Source organism: Procambarus clarkii, chromosome 59 (genome assembly GCF_040958095.1).
Source record: "Procambarus clarkii isolate CNS0578487 chromosome 59, FALCON_Pclarkii_2.0, whole genome shotgun sequence".
NCBI lineage: Eukaryota > Metazoa > Arthropoda > Malacostraca > Decapoda > Cambaridae > Procambarus > Procambarus clarkii.
Genome location: NC_091208.1, coordinates 17,527,721 through 17,550,954, shown reverse-complemented (window position 1 = coordinate 17,550,954; position 23,234 = coordinate 17,527,721). Strand labels below are relative to the sequence as shown.

The window sequence follows — 23,234 nt, the reverse complement described above, 5'->3', positions numbered from 1 at the left end:
ATTCACAACTTGTGTTTCTGACCCATCCAGGCCACCATTTCACCGCCCCATCCCCCCCATAAACCCCCCCCCCCCTTCCACCATTCCCACCCCCCCATAACTCTCCCTCGGGGAACTTTCCCGCCTCGGCCCTTATTCTCTACTACACCATTTCTCTGAGAAGTGAGGAGGGGGTATGGTGAGCCACGAACATAGTAATGATCCGGTGTGTCTGGGAGAGAGAGAGGGAGAGAGAGAGAGAGAGAGAGAGGGAGGGAGAGAGAGAGAGAGAGAGAGAGAGAGAGAGAGAGAGAGAGAGAGAGAGAGAGAGAGAGAGAGAGAGAGAGAGAGAGAGAGAGAGAGAGAGAGAGAGAGAGAGAGAGAGAGACAGACAGACAGAGAGAGAGAGAGAGAGAGAGAGAGAGAGAGAGAGAGAGAGAGAGAGAGAGAGAGAGAGAGAGAGAGAGAGAGAGAGAGAGAGAGAGAGAGAGAGAGAGAGAGAGAACGGTAGAAAGGATTATTAAGGGCTAAGAACAGAGAATAGGGTGAAATTTTGGGAGTGTAAGAATAGGTTAGAACGAATGAACAGGGTGAACATATGGTTAGATATGAGAACAGAGGAAGAGTATAGGACAGGAGAGAGACAGAGAGAAGATAGACAGAGAGAAAAGTGAGAAAGATAGGGAGAGAGATAAAGAGAAACAGAGAAAGAGACAGAGTGTAAAGCTGGGATTTGGGAGAGAAGAGGGTGTGAATGAAAAGATTGGGAAGGGGAGACAGAGAAAGATGGAAGGGACGGAAGGAGATTAACACCTCCCTGTCGACTTAGGCCAGCCAGCCTCCAAGGGGAGATGCCAGCCTCCAAGGGGAGATGCCAGCCTCCAAGGGGAGATGCCAGCCTCCAATGGGAGGAGATGCCAGCCTCCAATGGGATGAGATGCCAGCTTCCAAAGGGAGATGCCAGCCTCCAATGGGATGAGATGCCAGCCTCCAAGGGGAGATGCCAGCCTCCAAGGGTCAGAGATGCCAGCCTCCAAGGGTCAGAGATGCCAGCCTCCAAGGGGAGATGCCAGTCTCCAAAGGGAGGAGATGCCAGCCTCCAATGGGATGAGATGCCAGCCTCCAAAGGGAGATGCCAGCCTCCAAGGGTCAGAGATGCCAGCCTCCAAGGGGAGATGCCAGTCTCCAAAGGGAGGAGATGCCAGCCTCCAATGGGATGAGATGCCAGCTTCCAAAGGGAGATGCCAGCCTCCAAAGGGAGATGCCAGCCTCCAAGGGGAGATGCCAGCCTCCAAGGGGAGACGCCAGCCTCCAAAGGGAGGAGATGCCAGCCTCCAATGGGATGAGATGCCAGCCTCCAAAGGGAGATGCCAGCCTCCAAGGGGAGATGCCAGCCTCCAAGGGGAGACGCCAGCCTCCAAGGGGAGATGCCAGCCTCCAAGGGGAGATGCCAGCCTCCAAAGGGAGGAGATGCTAGCCTCCAATGGGATGAGATGCCAGCCTCCAAAGGGAGATGCCAGCCTCCAAAGGGAGATGCCAGCCTCCAAGGGTCAGAGATGCCAGCCTCCAAGAGGGGGAGATGCCAGCCTCCAAGGGTCAGAGATGCCAGCCTCCAAAGATCAAAGATGCCAGCCTCCAAGGGTCAGAGATGCCAGCCTCCAAGAGGGGGAGATGCCAGCCTCCAAGGGTCAGAGATGCCAGCCTCCAAGGATCAGAGATGCCAGCCTCCAAGGATCAGAGATGCCAGCATCCAAGGGTCAGAGATGCCAGCCTCCAAGGATCAGAGATGCCAGCCTCCAAGGATCAGAGATGCCAGCATCCAAGGGTCAGAGATGCCAGCCTCCAAGGATCAAAGATGCCAGCCTCCAAGGGTCAGAGATGCCAGCCTCCAAGAGGGGGAGATGCCAGCCTCCAAGAGGGGGAGATGCCAGCCTCCAAGAGTCAGAGATGCCAGCCACCAAGGATCAGAGATGCCAGCCTCCAAGGATCAGAGATGCCAGCCTCCAAGGATCAGAGATGCCAGCCTCCAAGGATCAGAGATGCCAGCCTCCAAGGGTCAGAGATGCCAGCCACCAAGGATCAGAGATGCCAGCCTCCAAGGGGAGGAGATGCCAGCCTCCAAGGATCAGAGATGCCAGCCTCCAAGGATCAGAGATGCCAGCCTCCAAGGATCAGAGATGCCAGCCTCCAAGGATCAGAGATGCCAGCCTCCAAGGATCAGAGATGCCAGCCTCCAAGGGCGGCAGCATCATTGACGTTGTAGAGAGGTGTGTATACCCAAATCTAACCAGTATACTTCATTTGTAAACTTTCGGTTTAAATGATCAGAAACCCGACCAGAAAAATGAATCATGATCAATAATTTTGGTAATATTACAATTTGGCATAACATCTCTCCACGTATTGACCCGCACTAGTTATGAGAGGAGACGTGTGATGGAACAGATGTGAAATGGGTTCTCCAATGGTCATCTTGAAGGAAATATCCTTACCAACATCTTCGATATCGAAGATATCTAAATCAATCTGAGGACGGACGCAGCTAAGCCAATGCGACTAGATATCACTTTAAACGATGCCCAATAACTTGTACTGTATAGGATCGAACGACGGCCTTGCGTACAGCAAGGCCGCCGCTGAACAAAATAATCAAAGAAACAGCTGGACGCCCCATTGGCCTATACAACTCCTGTTTACATCTAAACTCAATAATATGTCTAAGCAACAGTTAAAAAAAAAATTGATATCGTGTCTAACCAAGTCTTGAAAAAAAAAAGATTGATATCAAGTGTATTGCTACTAAAGTAATTTGTTATCTAAGTCAAGAATCTTGTTTTGAAACCAATATTTATACCCAGGTCTTTCCCAAATTTAGTAGTCAGTCCATCTGACTCAGTCGTCAGTAGTCAGTCCATCTGACTCAGTCGTCAGTAGTCAGTCCAACTGACTCAGGAGACTATGGAGTTGTGCTCTGGTTGTCGGTCTGGAGTGGCCTCTCCAGGGCGCAAAGCCAGGGTAGGTTGATACGGGGGAGAAGCTGTTACCCATGCAGCAGGTTTCCACCCTCTCCACGACGCCGAAAGTCTCCAATGGAAAGGCAAACGCCAATACGATTGGTTCCAGGGCCGTCGCAGGAACTGTGAGCTCCGGAGCTGACTTCGAAGATTGAGTTTCTAAATCTAAATTAATACAATTGATATCCATTGTTTAGATATTTTTAGCTTTTTGTATACCTTTAAAACCCTTGTTTATATCCTTTAAAACTAGTTCAAGTGGATAGCGGGATTGGAGGACTGAAGGATAAGAGATTATCAAGGGAAAGCGCCAAGCCATTACGACTATATAGCACTAGGAATGGATCAAGATAAGGATCTGGGATAGGACGGGGGGAAAGGAATGGTACCCAACCACTTGTCGACGGTCGGGGGATTGAACGCCGACCTGCATGAAGCGACACCATAGCCGCTCTACCGTCCAGCCCAATCGATTGGGCGAACCTGGCGGTCAGTATATCTGAAGCCTCGTTCAGGTGGAGACTTAGGGCTTGATACACAAGTTTATTCACCTCAGGTAAAGTTAGCCGCGCTCCTCCGACAAAATCCCCAACTTGCCTGGAAAGCAAAATTCCCCAGTCTTCCTCACTGATGAAAACTCCTCGAGTATTACCTTACGTTGACCTCCCTCGAGACTATCACTCGAGGGAGGTCAACCTCGAAACTTGTTCCCAAGGATTCCCAGCTTCTAGTGACGTATCTTGATATATATCAATAAATACCGCCTCGTTTTCTCAAGAAGAAATGGCAAATTGTCCTCCACAAACAGTCAATTCACCTAGACACTAGGAGAAAAATTCCTTTTTAAGGCCACTACATAGCACGGTCGAGAGAGCATCAGCCTTACACACACACTTCTCGGGTCCAGGTTCGAGGAATGGTGTCAGGATTGAGTACCTCGTCTGCCTGTCTGAGGACTAATGATAGAGACTCACCTGACCGTGTTAATCTCACAGTGACTGTGTATCTCGTATAAGAAAGAATGAACAGTGAAGACATGATCACGACATACACGATTATAAGGGGAATTGGCCAAGAAGTTAATAAAGCAATGTTCCAAGTGAGAGAATAGTTTTAAAGAGCAAAGACATGGAACATGAGATCAGATGAGTCGCAAAGATCTCAGAGAAAACTTCAGCTATATCTATATATAATATATATATATGACAATGTCAGACCACGGAGGAAAATGAAACAGGAATTTCCTTAAGTACTTTCGTATATTAAATACATCTTCAGAAGGAATCCTTCTGAAGATGTATTTAATATACGAAAGTACTTAAGGAAATTCCTGTTTCATTTTCCTCCGTGGTCTGACATTGTCACATTCTTAATCACGTGTTTATTTTCGTGATATACACACATAATATATATATATATATATATATATATATATATATATATATATATATATATATATATATATATATATATATATATATATATATATATATATATATATATATATATGTCGTACCTAGTAGCCAGAACGCACTTCTATGCCTACTATGCAAGGCCCAATTTGCCTAATAAGCCAAGTTTTCATGAATTAGTTGTTTTTCGACTACCTAACCTACCTAACCTAACCTAACCTAACTTTTTCGGCTACCTAACCTAACCTAACCTATAAAGATAGGTTAGGTTAGGTTAGGTAGGGTTGGTTAGGTTCGGTCATATATCTACGTTAATTTTAACTCCAATAAAAAAAAATTGACCTCATACGTAATGAAATGGGTAGCTTTATCATTTGATAAGAAAAAAATTAGAGAAAATATATTAATTCAGGAAAACTTGGCTTATTAGGCAAATCGGGCGTTGCATTGTAGGCTGAAAAGTGAGTTCTGGCTACTAGGTACGACATATATATATATATATATATATATATATATATATATATATATATATATATATATATATATATATATATATATATATATATATATATATATATATATATATACATACATACATAAATGGAAAATATCAGATGAATATTACACTGACATTATTAAATCTGCTGTTAACACTGATGCCAGTACCTGGCTGGGACTGTTCCCACTCGGGTCGTCCAGAAGAGTACCTCTCTGCTCGCCTGTTGCAGAATATATATTTATATTGCACAATATAAACAACTTTATTGCATTTCTAACTGCCTCTTTCCCCCCCTTCACTGTCTCTTTCTTATACTCCCTTTTCCATCTTTTCAAAACCCAATATCACACCCTTTCTGTCTGCCTGTCTGTGTCTGCCTGTCTGTGTGTGCCTGTCTGTGTCTGCCTGTCTGTGTCTGCCTGTCTCTCTCATGATAACATGTACAAAGAATGATTAATAATAAAAAAAATCAGTATTATCTCAATAATAATATATTGTAAACATAGCAATATTAATACTAATAAAACACATGTGCAGACTCTACACAGTTGCTTGATTTACATATAAATACATATTAAAGTGTGGAACGATGCCGTGGTAATTCCTCCACACTACATACGACCCAAAATATGTAATATATTGCAATCACGGCATGGTGCGTATTGCAAGATTGCAACTACCTGTTCCTTCAAGGTTATTATAGGGGATGATCAGTATAACAATTTGTAATGACTGTGGGTTTGTGACCCTTCTACACTGAGGTATTCTGAGGTGACGACGTCCTCTGAGGTGAATATTTTTAAATATTCTTAAAAATATATATATTTCTTGTCTTTCTTGTTCCTTCCGTCTATTCGTCCGTCCGTCCAACCTTCCGTCTATTCGTCCGTCCGTCCAACCTTCCGTCTATTCGTCCGTCCGTCCAACCTTCCGTCCGTCTCTCACTGTCTCTCTCTCTCTCTCTCAACCCTTGGTGAGAGACAGAGTTGTTGTTGTTAAAGATTCGCTACCTGGAACAAAAAGTTCCAAGTAGCACGGGCTATGGTGAGCCCGTAGTTCTCTCTTGAGAGACAGAGAGAGAGAGAGACTCCGCCTACCACAAGCTTATTCTCTCTCTCGTGAAAACATTCTCAAGTGAGAACATTAATAATTCCTCCATATCTCACCTACCAGTCTCTCCCTACCCCCACTCTCCCCCCCACAACCAGCACCCCATCACCCCCTCCCACACCCCCACACCTAACTACACCCCCCCCCGAACCCCCCCCCCCAGGGTCTTGACCAATATCTCGTCTCCCATGCCAGTCAAAGTCATGCATATCTCATCTTACTCCTCAAGGTGGCATGATTGATCCTGCCTGAGTTTACCCTCGAGGGGGGGCTCTCTACCTCCTCCTTGAGGAATGGGTTGGGGGGATGGGGTTGAGGGGGGGGGAGTATGGTTGACACACCATCTTTTGAAAATCCGCATTTTTTTTGGTGTGAATATTTGTTTTCAAGATGGTTGCAATGGGTATTTGTGTAATGTTTGTATATCCGTGAACGTCTGACTATCTGTGACTATGAGACAATACTCTCGCTATCTGGAAGAGTGATCACCACATCAAAAATTTATAGCAACTATTATAGCAGAACATTATTATAAGATTTTATAAACGCCCCCAGACAATATAATTTTGATATTTTTTTTTAACTTCACAAACTTAAAACGTTTGGAAAACATGGTGGAAAGGATTCTGCCGGCTGTACATTCTCCCTGCCAGGCCAGGCCCGGGTCTTGAATTTGAATTTTTGCTGAACATTTACCATTTGCAAGACCATAAAAGTCCACAGTAACGTCTTTTGTAACTCTCCAGCGACCACCAAGTCCGAGGCAACCATTCGTCATCCACCAAGTCCGAAGTAACCCTCCGTCATCCGTCAAGTCCGAGGTAACCCTCCGTCATCCGTCAAGTCCAAGACAACCCTCCGTCATCCACCATGAGTGTGGAGTTTGTGTATCTAAAAGTATTTGAAGTATCTTTTTGTGTATCTAAAAATATTTGAAGTATATATTTGTGTATCTAAAAGTATTTGAAGTATCTATTTGTGTATATAAAAGTATTTGAAGTATCTATTTTCGTATCTAAAAGTATCTGAAGTATCTATTTGTGTATCTAAAAGTATCTGAAGTATCTATTTGTGTATCTAAAAGTATCTATTTATGTATCTAAAAGTATTTGAAGTATGTATTTGCGTATCTAAAAGTATTTGAAGTATCTATTTGTGTATCTAAAAGTATTTGAAGTATCTATTTGTGTATCAAAAAGTATTTGAAGTATCTATTTGCGTATCTAAAAGTATTTGAAGTATCTATTTGTGTATCTAAAAGTATTTGAAGTATCTATTTGTGTATCTAAAAGTATTTGAAGTATCTATTTGTGTATCTAAAAGTATCTATTTATGTATCTAAAAGTATTTGAAGTATGTATTTGCGTATCTAAAAGTATTTGAAGTATCTATTTGTGTATCTAAAAGTATTTGAAGTATCTATTTGTGTATCTAAAAGTATTTGAAGTATCTATTTGCGTATCTAAAAGTATTTGAAGTATCTATTTGTGTATCTAAAAGTATTTGAAGTATCTATTTGCATATCTAAAAGTATTTGAGGTATCTATTTGTGTATCTAAAAGTATTTGAAGTATCTATTTGTGTATCTAAAAGTATTTGAAGTATCTATTTGTGTATCTAAAAGTATTTGAAGTATCTATTTGTGTATCTAAAAGTATTTGAAGTATCTATTTGTGTATCTAAAAGTATTTGAAGTATCTATTTGTGTATCTAAAAGTATTTGAAGTATCTATTTGTGTATCTAAAAATATTTGAAGTATCTATTTGTGTATCTAAAAGTATCTGAAGTATCTATTTGTGTATCTAAAGTATTTGAAACATCTATTTGCTTATCTAAAAGTATTTGAAGTATCTATTTGTGTATCTAAAAGTATATAATCTATTTGTGTATCTAAAAGTATATAATCTATTTGTGTATCTAAAAGTATCTAAAGTATCTATTTCTATAAAGTATCCTCTCACTACGTCGCATTTTTTACGGACTCAACCAAACTGTTAATAAATGCGACATATTGATAAACATTAACACGCCGTAATATTAACGTTTTCCATGCCTCAGCCTCGATAGGTGAGGTGGGTTGCTTGGGTTTGTACGCACCACCCCAGTTGGGTCTCGTGGTGCAGTGGGCTTCATTCTCGATTCACAATCAGGAAGGAATCCCAGGTTCTTGTCTCGGGCTGTACAGAAATATTAGAGCACCTATTCCTTCACCTAATACACATGTTCACCTAGGCGTAAATTGATATCCTGGAGTTAAGAGAAGTTTTGTGGGGGTTGTATAACTTCTAACTTGCGTAACTGCTTTGTAAATCAAGCCCCAGGCTCGTAAGTACTTGCAAAACTGCTTCGTAAATCTAGCCCCAGGTTCGTAAATACTTGCGTAACTGCTTCGTAAATCTAGCCCCAGGTTTGTAAGTACTTGCGTAACTGCTTCGTGAATCAGGTCCCAGGTTAGCCCGCCCTACACGTCGATGTACAAGGTCGGTCGAGCCCCAACAGGAAAAATTTCTCACCTGCAGAATAACAGGGAGACATAAATTCACCCTAGAGCCTCGCCTTGGTAAAATGTGAAGACCAAAAACCTCCGCGCCAGAGAAATATCGGATCGTCGCGAGCGAGGTAAACCCTCTCCTCTGGTTTATGGCTACTTTGGCCATTGTAAACTTATGGCTAGTTTACACTCTATACATAAAAAAAGGTAGGACTGAAATGTTGTGTTGATAAATCTTCGTTCGTTGGCTATGGCGGTCGTTTGAAGCATTCGCTATGGCGGTCATTTGAAGCGTTCGCTATGGCGGTCGTTTGAAGCGTTTACTATGGCGGTCGTTTGAAGAGTTCGCTATGGCGGTCGTTTGAAGAGTTCGCTATGGCGGTCATTTGAAGCGTTCGTTATAGCAGTCATTTGAAGCGTTCGCTATAGCGGTCTCTTGAAGCGTTCGCTATAGCGGTCGTTTGAAGAGTTCGCTATGGCGGTCGTTTGAAGCGTTCGCTATAGTGGTCATTTGAAGCGTTTGCTATAGCGGTCGTTTGAAGTGTTCACTATAGCAATTGTTTGAAGCATTCACTAAAGCAGTCGATTGAAGTGTTTGCTATAGAAATCGTTTGAAGCGCTCACTATAGTGGTCGTTTGAAGCGCTTTCTATAGCGGTCGTTTGAAGCGTTCACTATAGCGGTCGCTTGAAGCGTTCACTACAGCGGTCGCTTGAAGCGTTCACTATAGCGGTCGCTTGAAGCATTCACTATAGCGGTCGCTTGAAGCGTTCACTATAGCGGTCGCTTGAAGCGTTCACTATAGCGGTCGCTTGAAGCGTTCACTATAGCGGTCGCTTGAAGCGTTCACTATAGCGGTCGCTTGAAGCGTTCACTATAGCGGTCACTTGAAGCGTTCGCTATAGCGATCGTTTGAAGCGTTCGCTATAGCGGTCGTTTGAAGCGTTCACTATAGCGGTCGCTTGAAGCGTTCACTATAGCGATCGTTTGAAGCGTTCACTATAGCGATCGTTTGAAGCGTTCGCTATAGCGGTCGTTTTAAGCGTTCGCTATAGCGGTCGTTTGAAGCGTTCACTATAGCGGTCGCTTGAAGCGTTCACTATAGCGATAGTTTGAGCGTTCGCTACAGCGGTCGTTTGAAGCGTTCGCTATAGCGATCGTTTGAAGCGTTCGCTATAGCAATAATTTGACGCGTTCGCTATAGCGATAGTTTGAGCGTTCGCTACAGCGGTCGTTTGAAGCGTTCGCTATAGCGGTCGCTTGAAGCGTTCGCTATAGCGGTCGTGTGAGCGTTCGCTATAGCGGTCGTGTGAGCGTTCGCTATAGCGGTCGTGTGAGCGTTCAGGCTTTGACAGCGATGACAAAGTGAGGTTATTTAATCCATTCCCGTCAGAGGTAAAAGCTTTGTATATTGGGGACGCCTGAGCACTTACCTAATAGTACTTAACTAGTGTTAGTCGGGCCGAGCTTCAGCTACAGAGCCTCGGCTCTCGATCTGCTAGTAAGTATATACGACTTAGGGTTATATATATCTATACTCGTGGATATCTGTGCTGTTCATTCCCCAAGGAGATGAGTTCCGCTCATAGTACAGTCGTTAGTACTCTGACGACTATTACTGGTCGTTAGCCCCAGTCTTTTCCAGTTTTGTGTTTTTCCAGGCCCGAGTTCCATGCCGGAAGTGCATACTGAGCAGTGGGTCTGACATACATTTAATATAGGATCTAGAAGCATTGGCGGATCTATAGTTTGTGGGGGCTCACCCTGACGGTTGAAGTGTTATGGAGGGGGGCCGTTTGCAGAAGTGATTGGGCAATGTAGCCCAAGTTTTATAACACACAGAGATGCCCACTATGCGTGAAACTGTGCAACACCATAAACTCCTTTTCCAGGACTACCGAGGAGTGGTAGAGACAGTGGCCAGCAAGGTTGTCTTGAGGTTATCTTGAGGTGATTTCGGGGCGTAACGTCCCCGCGGCCCGGTCCTCGACAAGGCCTCCTTTTTGTTACACATCCTTAGGAAGCAGCCCGTAGCAGCTGTCTAACTCCCAGACACCTATTTACTGCTAGGTGAGTAGGTGGATCAGGATGAAAGAAACTCTGCTCATTTGTTTCCGCCTCCACCGGGGATCGAACCCGGAACCTCAGGACTTCGAATCCGAAGCGCTGTCCACTTAGCTCTCAGGCCCCTTGACAGGTAAACGATTCTCCCACACACACACACACACACACACACACACACACACACACACACACACACACACACACACACACACACACACACACACACGACACCCCCCCCCCCACACACACACAACACAACCCCACTTGACTGAATCCAATTAACCACACCCTAGCCAAGTACGGTGTATCCCTCAGGTCAGAGAAATAGGGAACTACCGCCCCTAACCCCAACATACAAGAGTGGTGTGTGTGTACCTAGGGAACAAGCATGACTAATGACCACCGGAGATACCTTCGGCAGTTCGAGCCCTTCGTCAGACAACGCCAAAGGGGGTACAAAGCGTTACCTTATAGCCATTAGCACACACAGAATCTTTCTCTCTCTCTCTTTACTTTGATGGCTCTCCGTTAGCCACGCAATCAGAACATTTCCGCAATCAGTATAGAAGAATCTTTACTGCTACTCCGGTCCGAATACACCTTATTTTTATCTCCAATAAAACGAGCCGTAAAACACCTGTAAATAAACACACAAACACCTGTGTCTATCTTAAAACAAACAAAAAAAACAGCGACTTTTAGCTGGCATTTGTGTTCAATAAGGATTCGAACCCGACAATATCGCGTTTTCCATCTCTAGAGGGGAATTTTGAATCCTGTTTTGCTCGTTTACTCTCGCTCTCTGAGGGATTCTCGTTACACAGAGCATTCGTTAACCATTTATGAGGTTGAGAGTCTCTGACGAGTTTACCTCAGGTACGAGGTTTGACAATGAAAACCCAATTGGTTTACTTTGATATTGCTAGTTGTGAATGCATAGTTCTGAATAATTTGGCAACACAGTTGCTAGCAGTAATTACTTGGTGACCAATTAGAGAGCCGAAGATCGCTCTACGAATAATCAGAGAGCCAAAGATCGCTCTACGAACAATCAGAGAGCCGAAGATCGCTCTACGAACAATCAGAGAGCCGAAGATCGCTCTACGAACAATCAGAGAGCCGAATATCGCTCTACGAACAATCAGAGAGCCGAATATCGCTCTACGAACAATCAGAGAGCCGAAGATCGCTCTACGAACAATCAGAGAGCCGAATATTGCTCTACGAACAATCTGAGAGCCGAATATCGCTCTACGAACAATCAGAGAGCCGAATATCGCTCTACGAACAATCAGAGAGCCGAATATCGCTCTACGAACAATTAGAGAGCCGAATATCGCTCTACGAACAATCAGAGAGCCGAATATCGTTCTACGAACAATCAGAGAGCCGAAGATCGCTCTACGAACAATCAGAGAGCCGAAGATCGCTCTATGAACAATTAGAGAGCCGAAGATCGCTCTACGAACAATCAGAGAGCCAAAGATCGCTCTATGAACAATCAGAGAGCCGAAGATCGCTTTATGAATAATCAGAGAGCCGAAGATCGCTCTACGAACAATCAGAGAGCCGAATATCGCTCTACGAACAATCAGAGAGCCGAAGATCTCTCTACGAACAATCAGAGAGCCGAAGATCGCTCTACGAACAATCAGAGAGTCGAATATCGCTCTACGAACAATCAGAGAGCCGAAGACTACTCTACGAACAATCAGAGAGCCGAAGACTACTCTACGAACAATCAGAGAGCCGAAGATCGCTCTACGAACAATCAGAGAGCCGAAGATCGCTCTTCGAACAATCAGAGAGCTGAAGATCGCTCTACGAACAATCAGAGAGCCGAAGATCGCTCTACGAACAATCAGAGAGCCGAATATCGCTCTATGAAGAACACTCTACCCAACTCTTTAAAACTCAATGATCATAGAGATTCTTTGCAACCTTGCAACACTACGTAATTACGCCTTTAAGGAAAACACACTCCCACATGCACCATGAAATCACAATAGATTGATCAATCTATGAGAGAATATTTTGGAGCAATGAAATGGATTCGAACTCGCAACTTTTGGACCTTCTTCCCTACCCCTTTTCCCCCGAGACACACGCCTTACCCCACCACACCATGACGTGCTAACTTGGTACAAAGAATATTCCTTGTAAATAAAAATAAAAATTATTATTCAATTAAAGATCCAACCTAACCTAACCTAACCTAACCTAACCTAACCTAACCTAACCTAACCTAACCTAACCTAACCTTCTCCCTTAACCACCCTTTCCACAATGACGAAAATTGTTAACTATGGTTTCGATTGTAAACTGTCGTTTCGATTGTCAACTGCCGTTTCGATTGTAAACTGCCGTTACGATTGTGAACTGTCGTTTCGATTGTAATTCGGTTTCGATTGTAAACTGCCGTTACGATTGTGAACTGTCGTTTCGATTGTAATTCGGTTTCGATTGTCAACTGCCGTTACGATTGTAAACTGTCGTTTCGATTGTAAACTGTCGTTTCTATTGTAAACTGTCGTTTCGATTGCAAACCGTCGTTTCGAATGTAAACTGTCGATTCGATTGTAAACTGTCGTTTCGATTGTAAACTGTCGTTTCGATTGCAAACTGTCGTTTCGAATGTAAACTGTCGATTCGATTGTAAACTGTCGTTTCTATTGTAAACTGTCGTTTCGATTGCAAACTGCCGTTACGATTGTAAACTGTCGATTCAAATGTAAACTGCTCTATGGCTCTATACTGACTGTCTGTATGAGGTTAACGCTCTCTGGTGACTCTATGAGGTTAAGGCTTTCTGGTGGCTCTATGAGGTTAAGGCTCTCTGGTGACTCTATGAGGTTAAGGCTCTCTGGTGACTCTATGAGGTTAAGACTCTCTGGTGACTCTATGAGGTTAAGGCTCTCTATGGTGACTCTATGAGGTTAAGGCTCTCTATGGTGACTCTATGAGGTTAAGGCTCTCTGGTGACTCTATGAGGTTAAGGCTCTCTGGTGACTGTATGAGGTTACGGCTCTCTATGGTGACTCTATGAGGTTAAGGCTCTCTATGGTGACTCTATGAGGTTAAGGCTCTCTATGGTGACTCTATGAGGTTAAGGCTCTCTGGTGACTGTATGAGGTTAAGGCTCTCTATGGTGACTCTATGAGGTTAAGGCTCTATGGTGACTATGAGGTTAAGGCTCTGTGGTGACTATGAGCTTAAGGCTCTCTGGTGACTCTATGAGGTTAAGGCTCTCTGGTGACTCTATGAGGTTAAGGCTCTCTATGGTGACTCTATGAGGTTAAGGCTCTATGGTGACTCTATGAGGTTAAGGCTCTCTGGTGACTCTATGAGGTTAAGGCTCTATGGTGACTGTCTGTATGAGGTTAAGGCTCTCTGGTGACTCTATCAGGTTAAGGCTCTATGGTGACTGTCTGTATGAGGTTAAGGCTCTCTGGTGACTCTATCAGGTTAAGGCTCTATGGTGACTCTATGAGGTTAAGGCTCTCTGGTGACTCTATGAGGTTAAGGCTCTCTGGTGACTCTATCAGGTTAAGGCTCTATGGTGACTGTCTGTATGAGGTTAAGGCTCTCTGGTGGCTCTATCAGGTTAAGGCTCTATGGTGACTCTATGAGGTTAAGGCTCTCTGGTGACTGTATGAGGTTAAGGCTCTCTGGTGACTGTATGAGGTTAAGGCTCTCTGGTGACTCTATCAGGTTAAGGCTCTACATTATGTCATACATAATTGATATACATCACGTTAGTGTGATTTCTCTCTGTATCTGAAGCTGCTGCATATGTATACTTCATACATACATATATATATATATATATATATATATGTCGTACCTAGTAGCCAGAACTCACTTTTCAGCCTACAATGCAAGGCCCGATTTGCCTAATAAGCCAAGTTTTCATGAATTAATATATTTTCTCTAATTTTTTTCTTATGAAATGATAAAGCTACCCATTTCATTATGTAAGAGGTCAATTTTTTTTATTGGAATTAAAATTAACGTAGATATATGACCGAACCTAACCAACCCTACCTAACCTAACCTAACCTATCTTTATAGGTTAGGTTAGGTTAGGTAGCCGAAAAAGTTAGGTTAGGTTAGGTTAGGTAGGTTAGGTAGTCGAAAAGCAATTAATTCATGAAAACTTGGCTTATTAGGCAAATCGGGCCTTGCATAGTAGGCTCAGAAGTGAGTTCTGGCTACTAGGTACGACATATATATATATATATATATATATATATATATATATATATATATATATACTTTACCTCCATCCAGAGAGCTTCGGGGTTCAGGGGTGAGGTGGGCGGCCTGGTGATTTCATGATCGCTAGTTCGAGTCACTTTAACTACTCCAAATAATTTTATCATAATTGAGTCGGGATAAGGAGATGGGGGACAGTCAGCCAGTGTATATATATACATGTAAAGGCTTATATCGAGTTCTCTCCCAGGGTGGAGCTTCTGACCCCCCCCCACACCCACACACATACACACACACACACACACACACACACACACACACACACACATACACATACACACACACACACACACACACACACACACACACACACACACACACAGGGTGTAATCCCACTACACACTGACTATAATTCCTGGGTACCTACTCACTGCTAGGTGAACAGAAGCATTAGGTGATAGGAAACGAGCCCAACCATTTCTGTCCCCTCTGGGATTCGAACCCGGAATTTTCGAGCGAAGGTTACGGAATCTCTTCCGTTTTTCCTAAGACTGTTTTGGCTAGGTTTATTCTCCCGTTGAATAAGTTTCTGTTGATATTCCGTTAATCTTAAGTCCCAACAGCCTGCCTACATCCTTATATGCAGGTGTCATGTAGGTGTCATGTAGGTGTCATGTAGGTGTCATGTAGGTGTCATGTAGGTGTCATGTAGGTGTCATGTAGTTGTCATGCAGTTGTCATGTAGTTGCCATGTAGTTGTCATGCAGGTGTCATGCAGGTGTCATGCAGGTGTCATGCAGTTGTCATGCAGTTGTCATGCAGGTGTCATGCAGTTGTCATGCAGTTGTCATGCAGTTGTCATGCAGTTGTCATGCAGTTGTCATGCAGGTGTCATGTAGGTGTCATGCAGTTGTCATGCAGTTGTCATGCAGTTGTCATGCAGTTGTCATGCAGTTGTCATGCAGGTGTCATGCAGTTGTCATGTAGGTGTCATGTAGGTGTCATGCAGTTGTCATGCAGTTGTCATGCAGTTGTCATGAAGTTGTCATGCAGTTGTCATGCAGTTGTCATGCAGGTGTCACATAGTTGTCATACAGTTGTCATGCAGTTGTCATGCAGTTGTCATGCAGTTGTCATGCAGTAGTCATGCAGTTGTCATACAGTTGTCATGCAGTTGTCATGCAGTTGTCATGCAGGTGTCATGCAGTTGTCATGCAGGTGTCATGCAGGTGTCACATAGTTGTCATACAGTTGTCATGCAGTTGTCATGCAGGTGTCATGCAGTTGTCATGCAGTTGTCATGCAGTTGTCATGCAGGTGTCACATAGTTGTCATACAGTTGTCATGCAGTTGTCATGCAGTTGTCATGCAGGTGTCATGCAGTTGTCATGCAGTTGTCATGCAGTTGTCATGCAGTTGTCATGCAGTTGTAATGCAGTTGTCATGCAGTTGTCATGCAGTTGTCATGCAGGTGTCATGCAGTTGTCATACAGTTGTCATGCAGTTGTCATGCAGTTGTCATGCAGGTGTCATGCAGTTGTCATGCAGGTGTCATGCAGTTGTCATGCAGGTGTCATGCAGTTGTCATGCAGTTGTCATGCAGTTGACATGCAGTTGTCATGCAGTTGTCATGCAGTTGTCATGCAGGTGTCATGCAGTTGTCATGCAGTTGTCATGCAGGTGTCATGTGTGTCATTTCGAGTCGTATGTGTGAATAGTGAAAAGTCTACCTCTTAAATTCTCAATTCGAGTTAGAAAAATATAGGAGGCCTACCGTATAGGAGGTCGGTGCTATATTGCTATATTCAGTTGGATTAGGGCAATGGCTATATCAAAAGGAAACATTGAGTTAGTATAAGTGAAGCTAAAGTTAGAATTGTCAGTGGAATGGGGTTATCAGCAGAAACTGCCAAGCCATTACGACTATATAGCACTGGGAAGGGGTCAGGATAAGGATTTGGGATGGGACGGGGTGAAAGGAATGGTGCCCCAACCACTTGTGGACAGTCGGGGGATTGAACGCCGACCTGCGTGAAGCGAGACCGTCGCTCTACCGTCCTGCCTCAAGGCTCTGTCATGGGCCATTTTGTTATTTTCGATATCGACTTTTTCAATTCCGATACCGATACTGAGCGTGATAGCTGCTGTTATCATTAAAGCTGCTGAGTGTATCTGAGAACCTCTTCCGAAGCCCTAGTTAAGATATCTAGACTCTAATTCTGATATCTTGTATTTGTAAGCCTACTACGGGCTCACCATAGCCCGTGCTACTTGGAACTTTGTTCCAGGTAGCAAATCTTTAACAACAACAACATTGTAAGCCTATATATGTGTCGCACTTTTCTTAAAAACTTTCGATACATCTCTGACTTTAAAATTTGCTGATTTTTCGTCAGTGCATTGGCTATACGTTCATATATCAGAACTATACCTATATGAACTTTGACTTCTAAATCTAAGCTTTCTGGTGTTACATTTTTCCTGCTCTTCAAAGTACTTCACAAAGTCATATCTGGCGAAAGGAAATTGCTCTCTAATCCTCTGTTTGTGTTAGGAGATTATCTGGCTTAGAAATTAATCTGATAGTGGCATTTTTGAAGTAAGTTGGGATGGTAGGATTGCAAGAGCTGCAATTAATATTTTGTTGATATGAATTTTCGTCACTGGAATGTTATTCAATAGTTATTTATTTTGATAGAGTCATGTTTTTTTGTTCTTAAAGTCTCTGTGATTATTTTTTGGACCTCTGAGAGAGAGTTACGGGATTTAAGAACATAAGAACAAAGGTAACTGCAGAAGGCCTATTGGCCCATACGAGGCAGCTCCTATCTATAACCACCCAATCCCACTCATATACATGTCCAACCCGCGCTTGAAACAATCGAGGGACCCCACCTCCACCACGTTACGAGGCAATTGGTTCTAATTTATAAGGTTCTAATTTATAAGGTTCTAATTTATAAGGTTCTAATTTATAAGGTTCTAATTTATAAGGTTCTAATTTATAAGGTTCTAATTTATAAGGTTCTAATTTATAAGGTTCTAATTTATAAGGTTCTAATTTATAAGGTTCTAATTTATAAGGTTCTAATTTATAAGGTTCTAATTTATAAGGTTCTAATTTATAAGGTTCTAATTTATAAGGTTCTAATTTATAAGGTTCTAATTTATAAGGTTCTAATTTATAAGGTTCTAATTTATAAGGTTCTAATTTATAAGGTTCTAATTTATAAGGTTCTAATTTATAAGGTTCTAATTTATAAGGTTCTAATTTATAAGGTTCTAATTTATAAGGTTCTAATTTATAAGGTTCTAATTTATAAGGTTCTAATTTATAAGGTTCTAATTTATAAGGTTCTAATTTATAAGGGTTTATAAGGTTGCATATAATTGTTGCAAGTGTTGCTAAGGTCGATCGTTTGTGCTTTGCGAAAAATGTTGCATATGACTTGTTATCAACAAAGATTTGTCATTTCTGTGTTGGGACAAATGTTGACATTTTCCTTGCGGTTTCTCTTGGAGGTATTTTCCTCAATACTTCCTATAATGTCTTGTTCTTGTTTTCTGTGACTCAAGAAGGTTGTTTGCTTGTTTCAGGCTTATCTTGTGATGATTATGCAAGGTGGTCATCGTCCGGGGCTCAACGTGTCCGCGGCCCGGTCCTCGACTAGGCTTCCGTCAAGTTTTTTTTTTTATGTTTCCAGAACTTTCCTGGGGTTTCCTGAGTCTGTTTTCCTACACCCCCTCTCCCCCCCTCCCCTCCCCCTCCCCACACCCCCCTCCCCTCCCCCTACCCACATCCCCCCTCTCTCACCCCTTGCCCCCCCCCTCACACTCACATCCCCTTACACCTCTCCCCCATCCAAACACCCCCTCCCTGAACCCCTCCCCCCCACACCCCACACCCCCTCCCCCCCCACACCCCACACCCCCTCCCCATGCCGCTTCATCACCCCCCCCCCCCACGAACAAAGAGGGTTTTCCCATAATCTTCCGCCACATTTCACAGACAGCAACAAAGCCACTGGAAATGCCTCCTGCTGCTCTTTCTTGACCTTCCTGGCTGCCTTCCTGGCTGCCTTCCTGGCTGCCTTCCTGGCTGCCTTCCTTGACCTTCCTGGCTGCCTTCCTTGGTCTTCCTGGCTGCCTTCCTTGGTCTTCCTGGCTGCCTTCCTTGACCTTCCTGGCTGCCTTCCTTGACCTTCCTGGCTGCCTTCCTTGACCTTCCTGGCTGCCTTCCTTGACCTTCCTGGCTGCCTTCCTTGTCCTTCCTGGCTGCCTTCCTTGGTCTTCCTGGCTGCCTTCCTTGGTCTTCCTGGCTGCCTTCCTTGACCTTCCTGGCTGCCTTCCTTGACCTTCCTGGCTGCCTTCCTTGTCCTTCCTGGCTGCCTTCCTTGGTCTTCCTGGCTGCCTTCCTTGGTCTTCCTGGCTGCCTTCCTTGACCTTCCTGGCTGCCTTCCTTGGTCTTCCTTGCTGCCTTCCTTGACCTTCCTGGCTGCCTTCCTTGACCTTCCTGGCTGCCTTCCTTGCTGCCTTCCTGGCTGCCTTCCTTGGTCTTCCTGGCTGCCTTCCTTGGTCTTCCTGGCTGCCTTCCTTGGTCTTCCTGGCTGCCTTCCTTGGTCTTCCTGGCTGCCTTCCTTGACCTTCCTGGCTGCCTTCCTTGACCTTCCTGGCTGCCTTCCTTGTCCTTCCTGGCTGCCTTCCTTGGTCTTCCTGGCTGCCTTCCTTGGTCTTCCTGGCTGCCTTCCTTGACCTTCCTGGCTGCCTTCCTTGGTCTTCCTTGCTGCCTTCCTTGACCTTCCTGGCTGCCTTCCTTGACCTTCCTGGCTGCCTTCCTTGCTGCCTTCCTGGCTGCCTTCCTTGGTCTTCCTGGCTGCCTTCCTTGACCTTCCTGGCTGCCTTCCTTGACCTTCCTGGCTGCCTTCCTTGACCTTCCTGGCTGCCTTCCTTGACCTTCCTGGCTGCCTTCCTTGTCCTTCCTGGCTGCCTTCCTTGGTCTTCCTGGCTGCCTTCCTTGGTCTTCCTGGCTGCCTTCCTTGACCTTCCTGGCTGCCTTCCTTGACCTTCCTGGCTGCCTTCCTTGTCCTTCCTGGCTGCCTTCCTTGGTCTTCCTGGCTGCCTTCCTTGGTCTTCCTGGCTGCCTTCCTTGACCTTCCTGGCTGCCTTCCTTGGTCTTCCTTGCTGCCTTCCTTGACCTTCCTGGCTGCCTTCCTTGACCTTCCTGGCTGCCTTCCTTGACCTTCCTGTCTGCCTTCCTTGACCTTCCTGGCTGCCTTCCTTGACCTTCCTGGCTGCCTTCCTTGACCTTCCTGGCTGCCTTCCTTGACCTTCCTGGCTGCCTTCCTTGGTCTTCCTTGCTGCCTTCCTTGGTCTTCCTGGCTGCCTTCCTTGACCTTCCTGGCTGCCTTCCTGTCTGCCTTCCTTGCTGCCTTCCTTGGTCTTCCTGGCTGCCTTCCTTGACCTTCCTGGCTGCCTTCCTTGACCTTCCTTGGTCTTCCTGGCTGCCTTCCTTGACCTTCCTTGACCTTGCTGGCTGCCTTCCTTGACCTTCCTTGACCTTGCTGGCCGCCTTCCTTGACCTTTCTTGACCTTGCTGGCTGCCTTCCTTGACCTTTCTTGACCTTGCTGGCTGCCTTCCTTGACCTTGCTGGCTGCCTTCCTTGACCTTGCTGGCTGATTCCTTGACCTTTCTTGACCTTGCTGGCTGCCTTCCTTGACCTTTCTTGACCTTGCTGGCTGCCTTCCTTGACCTTCCTGGCTGCCTTCCTTGACCTTCTGCAGTCAGTCTATGCACCATTTTTTTCCCTCCAGAAAATATTCCTTCTCAGTCTGGCCTCTAGCGGACACTCCATTTTCTTTAATCATTCGCAGTTTCTTGCTGCTCCTTCTTTGGTTATTTCCGTCTCCTCTTCTCCTTCCTCTCTCCTGCTCTTCTTCACTCGTTCGTCACTCCAGCACCTCAGCTGCCGACACGCCTAGCGTGCCTCTCTGGGAATTATGGAGATGTTGGTCAGTCGTAGTAAAGTTGAGCAAGTCTGGAATTTTGTGCCTGATTTTCTCTCTCTCTCTCTCTCTCTCTCTTCTGGCTTTCTCTCTCTCCTCTCTCTCTTTCTCTGTCTTCTGTCTTTCTCTCTCTCTCTCTCTCTTCTGGCTTTCTCTCTCTCTCCTCTCTCTCTCTTCTGGCTTTCTCTCTCTCCTCTCTCTCTTTCTCTGTCTTCTGTCTTTCTCTCTCTCTTCTGGCTTTCTCTCTCTCTCCTCTCTCTCTCTCTTCTGTCTTTCTCTCTCTCTCCTCTCTCTCTCTCTCTCTCTCTTCTGTCTTTCTCTCTCTCTCCTCTCTCTCTCTCTTCTGTCTTTCTCTCTATCTCCTCTCTCTCTCTCTTCTGGCTTTCTCTCTCTCTCCTCTCTCTCTCTCTCTTCTGTCTTTCTCTCTATCTCCTCTCTCTCTCATTTCTGTCTTTCTCTCTCTTTCCTCTCTCTCTCTTCTGTCTTTCTCTCTCTCTCTCTGCTGTCTTTCTCTCTCTCTCTCTCCTCTCTCTCTCTCTGCTGTCTTTCTCTCTCTCTCTCTCTCCTCTCTCTCTCTCTCTCTCTTTCTCTCTCAGTTTCAGGCCACCCCCCAAGCTTAGAGGTACTCAAGATGTAGCAGAGAGTGATGAACGCGATTGGGCAAGCAATCGACGAAAGAGCTGTATCAATAATGTTTTTCCCTTTACACAATGTATTGATCTCGCCTCAACCAATCGACCTGATCCGTGACCTGACCCGTGACCTGACCTGACCTTCACGTCTGCCTCAAGGACAAATACTATCCACATGTACTCAGTTCATTCGTAAAGTTTGATAATAAGAAAATGGTTACCATAATGGTGCTGGAATGTCTGATTGAAAATATTAAAGCTGTGTTTGATTTAGACAACCACACACACACACACACACACACACACACACACACACACACACACACACACACACACACACACACACACTCACACACACACACACACACACACACACACACACTACACACACACACACACACACGCACACACACACACACTACACACACACACACACACACACACACACACACACACACACACACACACACACACACACACACACACACACACACACACACATACACACACACACACACACACACACACACACACACACACACACACTCACACACACACACACACACACACACACACTACACACACACACACACACACGCACACACACACACACTACACACACACACACACACACACACACACACACACACACACACACACACACACACACACACACACACACACACACACACACTACACACACACACACACACACACACACACACACACACACACACACACACACACACACACACACACACACACACACACTACACACATACTGACACTTTCTGGTGGGCCAACACTATACATACCGGTACTTTCCACCAAATAAACACTGTATACACCCTACCATTTCAAGCGGCTGGCCTGTGAACACTGGTATCAGAAAGAACAGACAACAATAAGGAGATATTAAATAACAATACACATTCACGCCCTACGCAACAATAAAACCTGGAATGTCAAAAATGGCTATGACAAAAATATATATAATTTTCCTTTTTCAGTTCAGCCTTGAATGGTTCGATTCCGCAATACAAGATCAGCAGGTGGTGTAGAGGAGATAAAAAAAAACACTAGATAAAGAGAGAATTGAAGAAATGACACGTTTTATCAAATACAAAAAAAAGGGAATTGAAACTATATATATATATATATATATATATATATATATATATATATATATATATATATATATATATATATATATATATATATATATATATATATATATATATATATTGGTGTATACTGGCAGCAGGTTTTCTTTCAAACATGTTTCATTGAATATGACCGCATATTCTGTATTTATTATTTTCTGGTTTAGGGCTTCTATCCCTCTAACTATTTTCTTAGCATCAGGGCTTAATTGAAATAGGAGTTCTCCAAAACTCATTTTCGTACTTTTAAGGTGAAGAAAAGAAGTGATTTACTATAGAGTGTATTACACTTATTTGTATAATTTGCACGACGTGCAAATTGAGTTTTGGAGAACTCCTATTTCAATTAAGCCCTGATGCTAAGAAAATAGTTAGAGGGATAGAAGCCCTAAACCAGAAAATAATAAATACAGAATATGCGGTCATATTCAATGATATATATATATATATATATATATATATATATATATATATATATATATATATATATATATATATATATATATATATATTAACGAAGCACATGTTAGAGGAACGCTGAAAGGTAAGAGGCGCTCCTCACTATTTGGAATGGGTGTCAAATAACGGGTGTCGAGTAACGGGTGTCGAGTAACGGGTGTCGAATAACGGGTGTCGAGTAACGGGTGTCGAA

General features: G+C 44.1%; 3 protein-coding genes across 3 annotated transcripts; 2 read left to right on the top strand and 1 right to left on the bottom strand.

Moving 5' to 3' along the window:
- Window positions 1–936: 936 nt before the first annotated feature.
- LOC123753637 (thioredoxin domain-containing protein 2-like) lies at window positions 937–11,894 on the top strand. Its single transcript, XM_045735610.2, has 3 exons — window positions 937–2,238; window positions 6,761–6,895; window positions 11,565–11,894. Exons 1-3 carry the CDS (start codon window positions 937–939, stop codon window positions 11,892–11,894), a joined length of 1,767 nt encoding a protein of 588 aa, XP_045591566.2.
- A 168-nt stretch (window positions 11,895–12,062) lies between these two features.
- On the top strand, window positions 12,063–12,527 carry LOC138353731 (GATA zinc finger domain-containing protein 24-like). Its single transcript, XM_069307118.1, has one exon. It carries the CDS (start codon window positions 12,063–12,065, stop codon window positions 12,525–12,527), a length of 465 nt encoding a protein of 154 aa, XP_069163219.1.
- Window positions 12,528–17,689: 5,162 nt separating this feature from the next.
- On the bottom strand, window positions 17,690–20,581 carry LOC138353730 (uncharacterized). The gene is made up of 2 exons (XM_069307117.1): window positions 18,898–20,581; window positions 17,690–18,141 (listed from the first exon to the last, which is right to left on the bottom strand). Exons 1-2 carry the CDS (start codon window positions 20,579–20,581, stop codon window positions 17,690–17,692), a joined length of 2,136 nt encoding a protein of 711 aa, XP_069163218.1.
- Window positions 20,582–23,234: the final 2,653 nt, after the last annotated feature.

Bases quoted from the DNA above. Each gene is read 5' to 3' on its own strand.
- LOC123753637 (XM_045735610.2), top strand. From the start codon at position 937: ATGCCAGCCTCCAATGGGATGAGATGCCAGCCTCCAAGGGGAGATGCC. The intron at 2,239-6,760 runs GTAGAGAGGTGT...GTAACTCTCCAG, and splicing joins GCGGCAGCATCATTGACGTT to CGACCACCAAGTCCGAGGCA. The intron at 6,896-11,564 runs GTTTGTGTATCT...GTGACCAATTAG, and splicing joins TCATCCACCATGAGTGTGGA to AGAGCCGAAGATCGCTCTAC.
- LOC138353731 (XM_069307118.1), top strand. From the start codon at position 12,063: ATGAACAATCAGAGAGCCGAAGATCGCTTTATGAATAATCAGAGAGCC.
- LOC138353730 (XM_069307117.1), bottom strand. From the start codon at position 20,581: ATGGTGCATAGACTGACTGCAGAAGGTCAAGGAAGGCAGCCAGGAAGG. The intron at 18,142-18,897 runs GTCAAGGAAGGC...CTTATAAATTAG, and splicing joins CAAGGAAGGCAGCCAGGAAG to AACCTTATAAATTAGAACCT.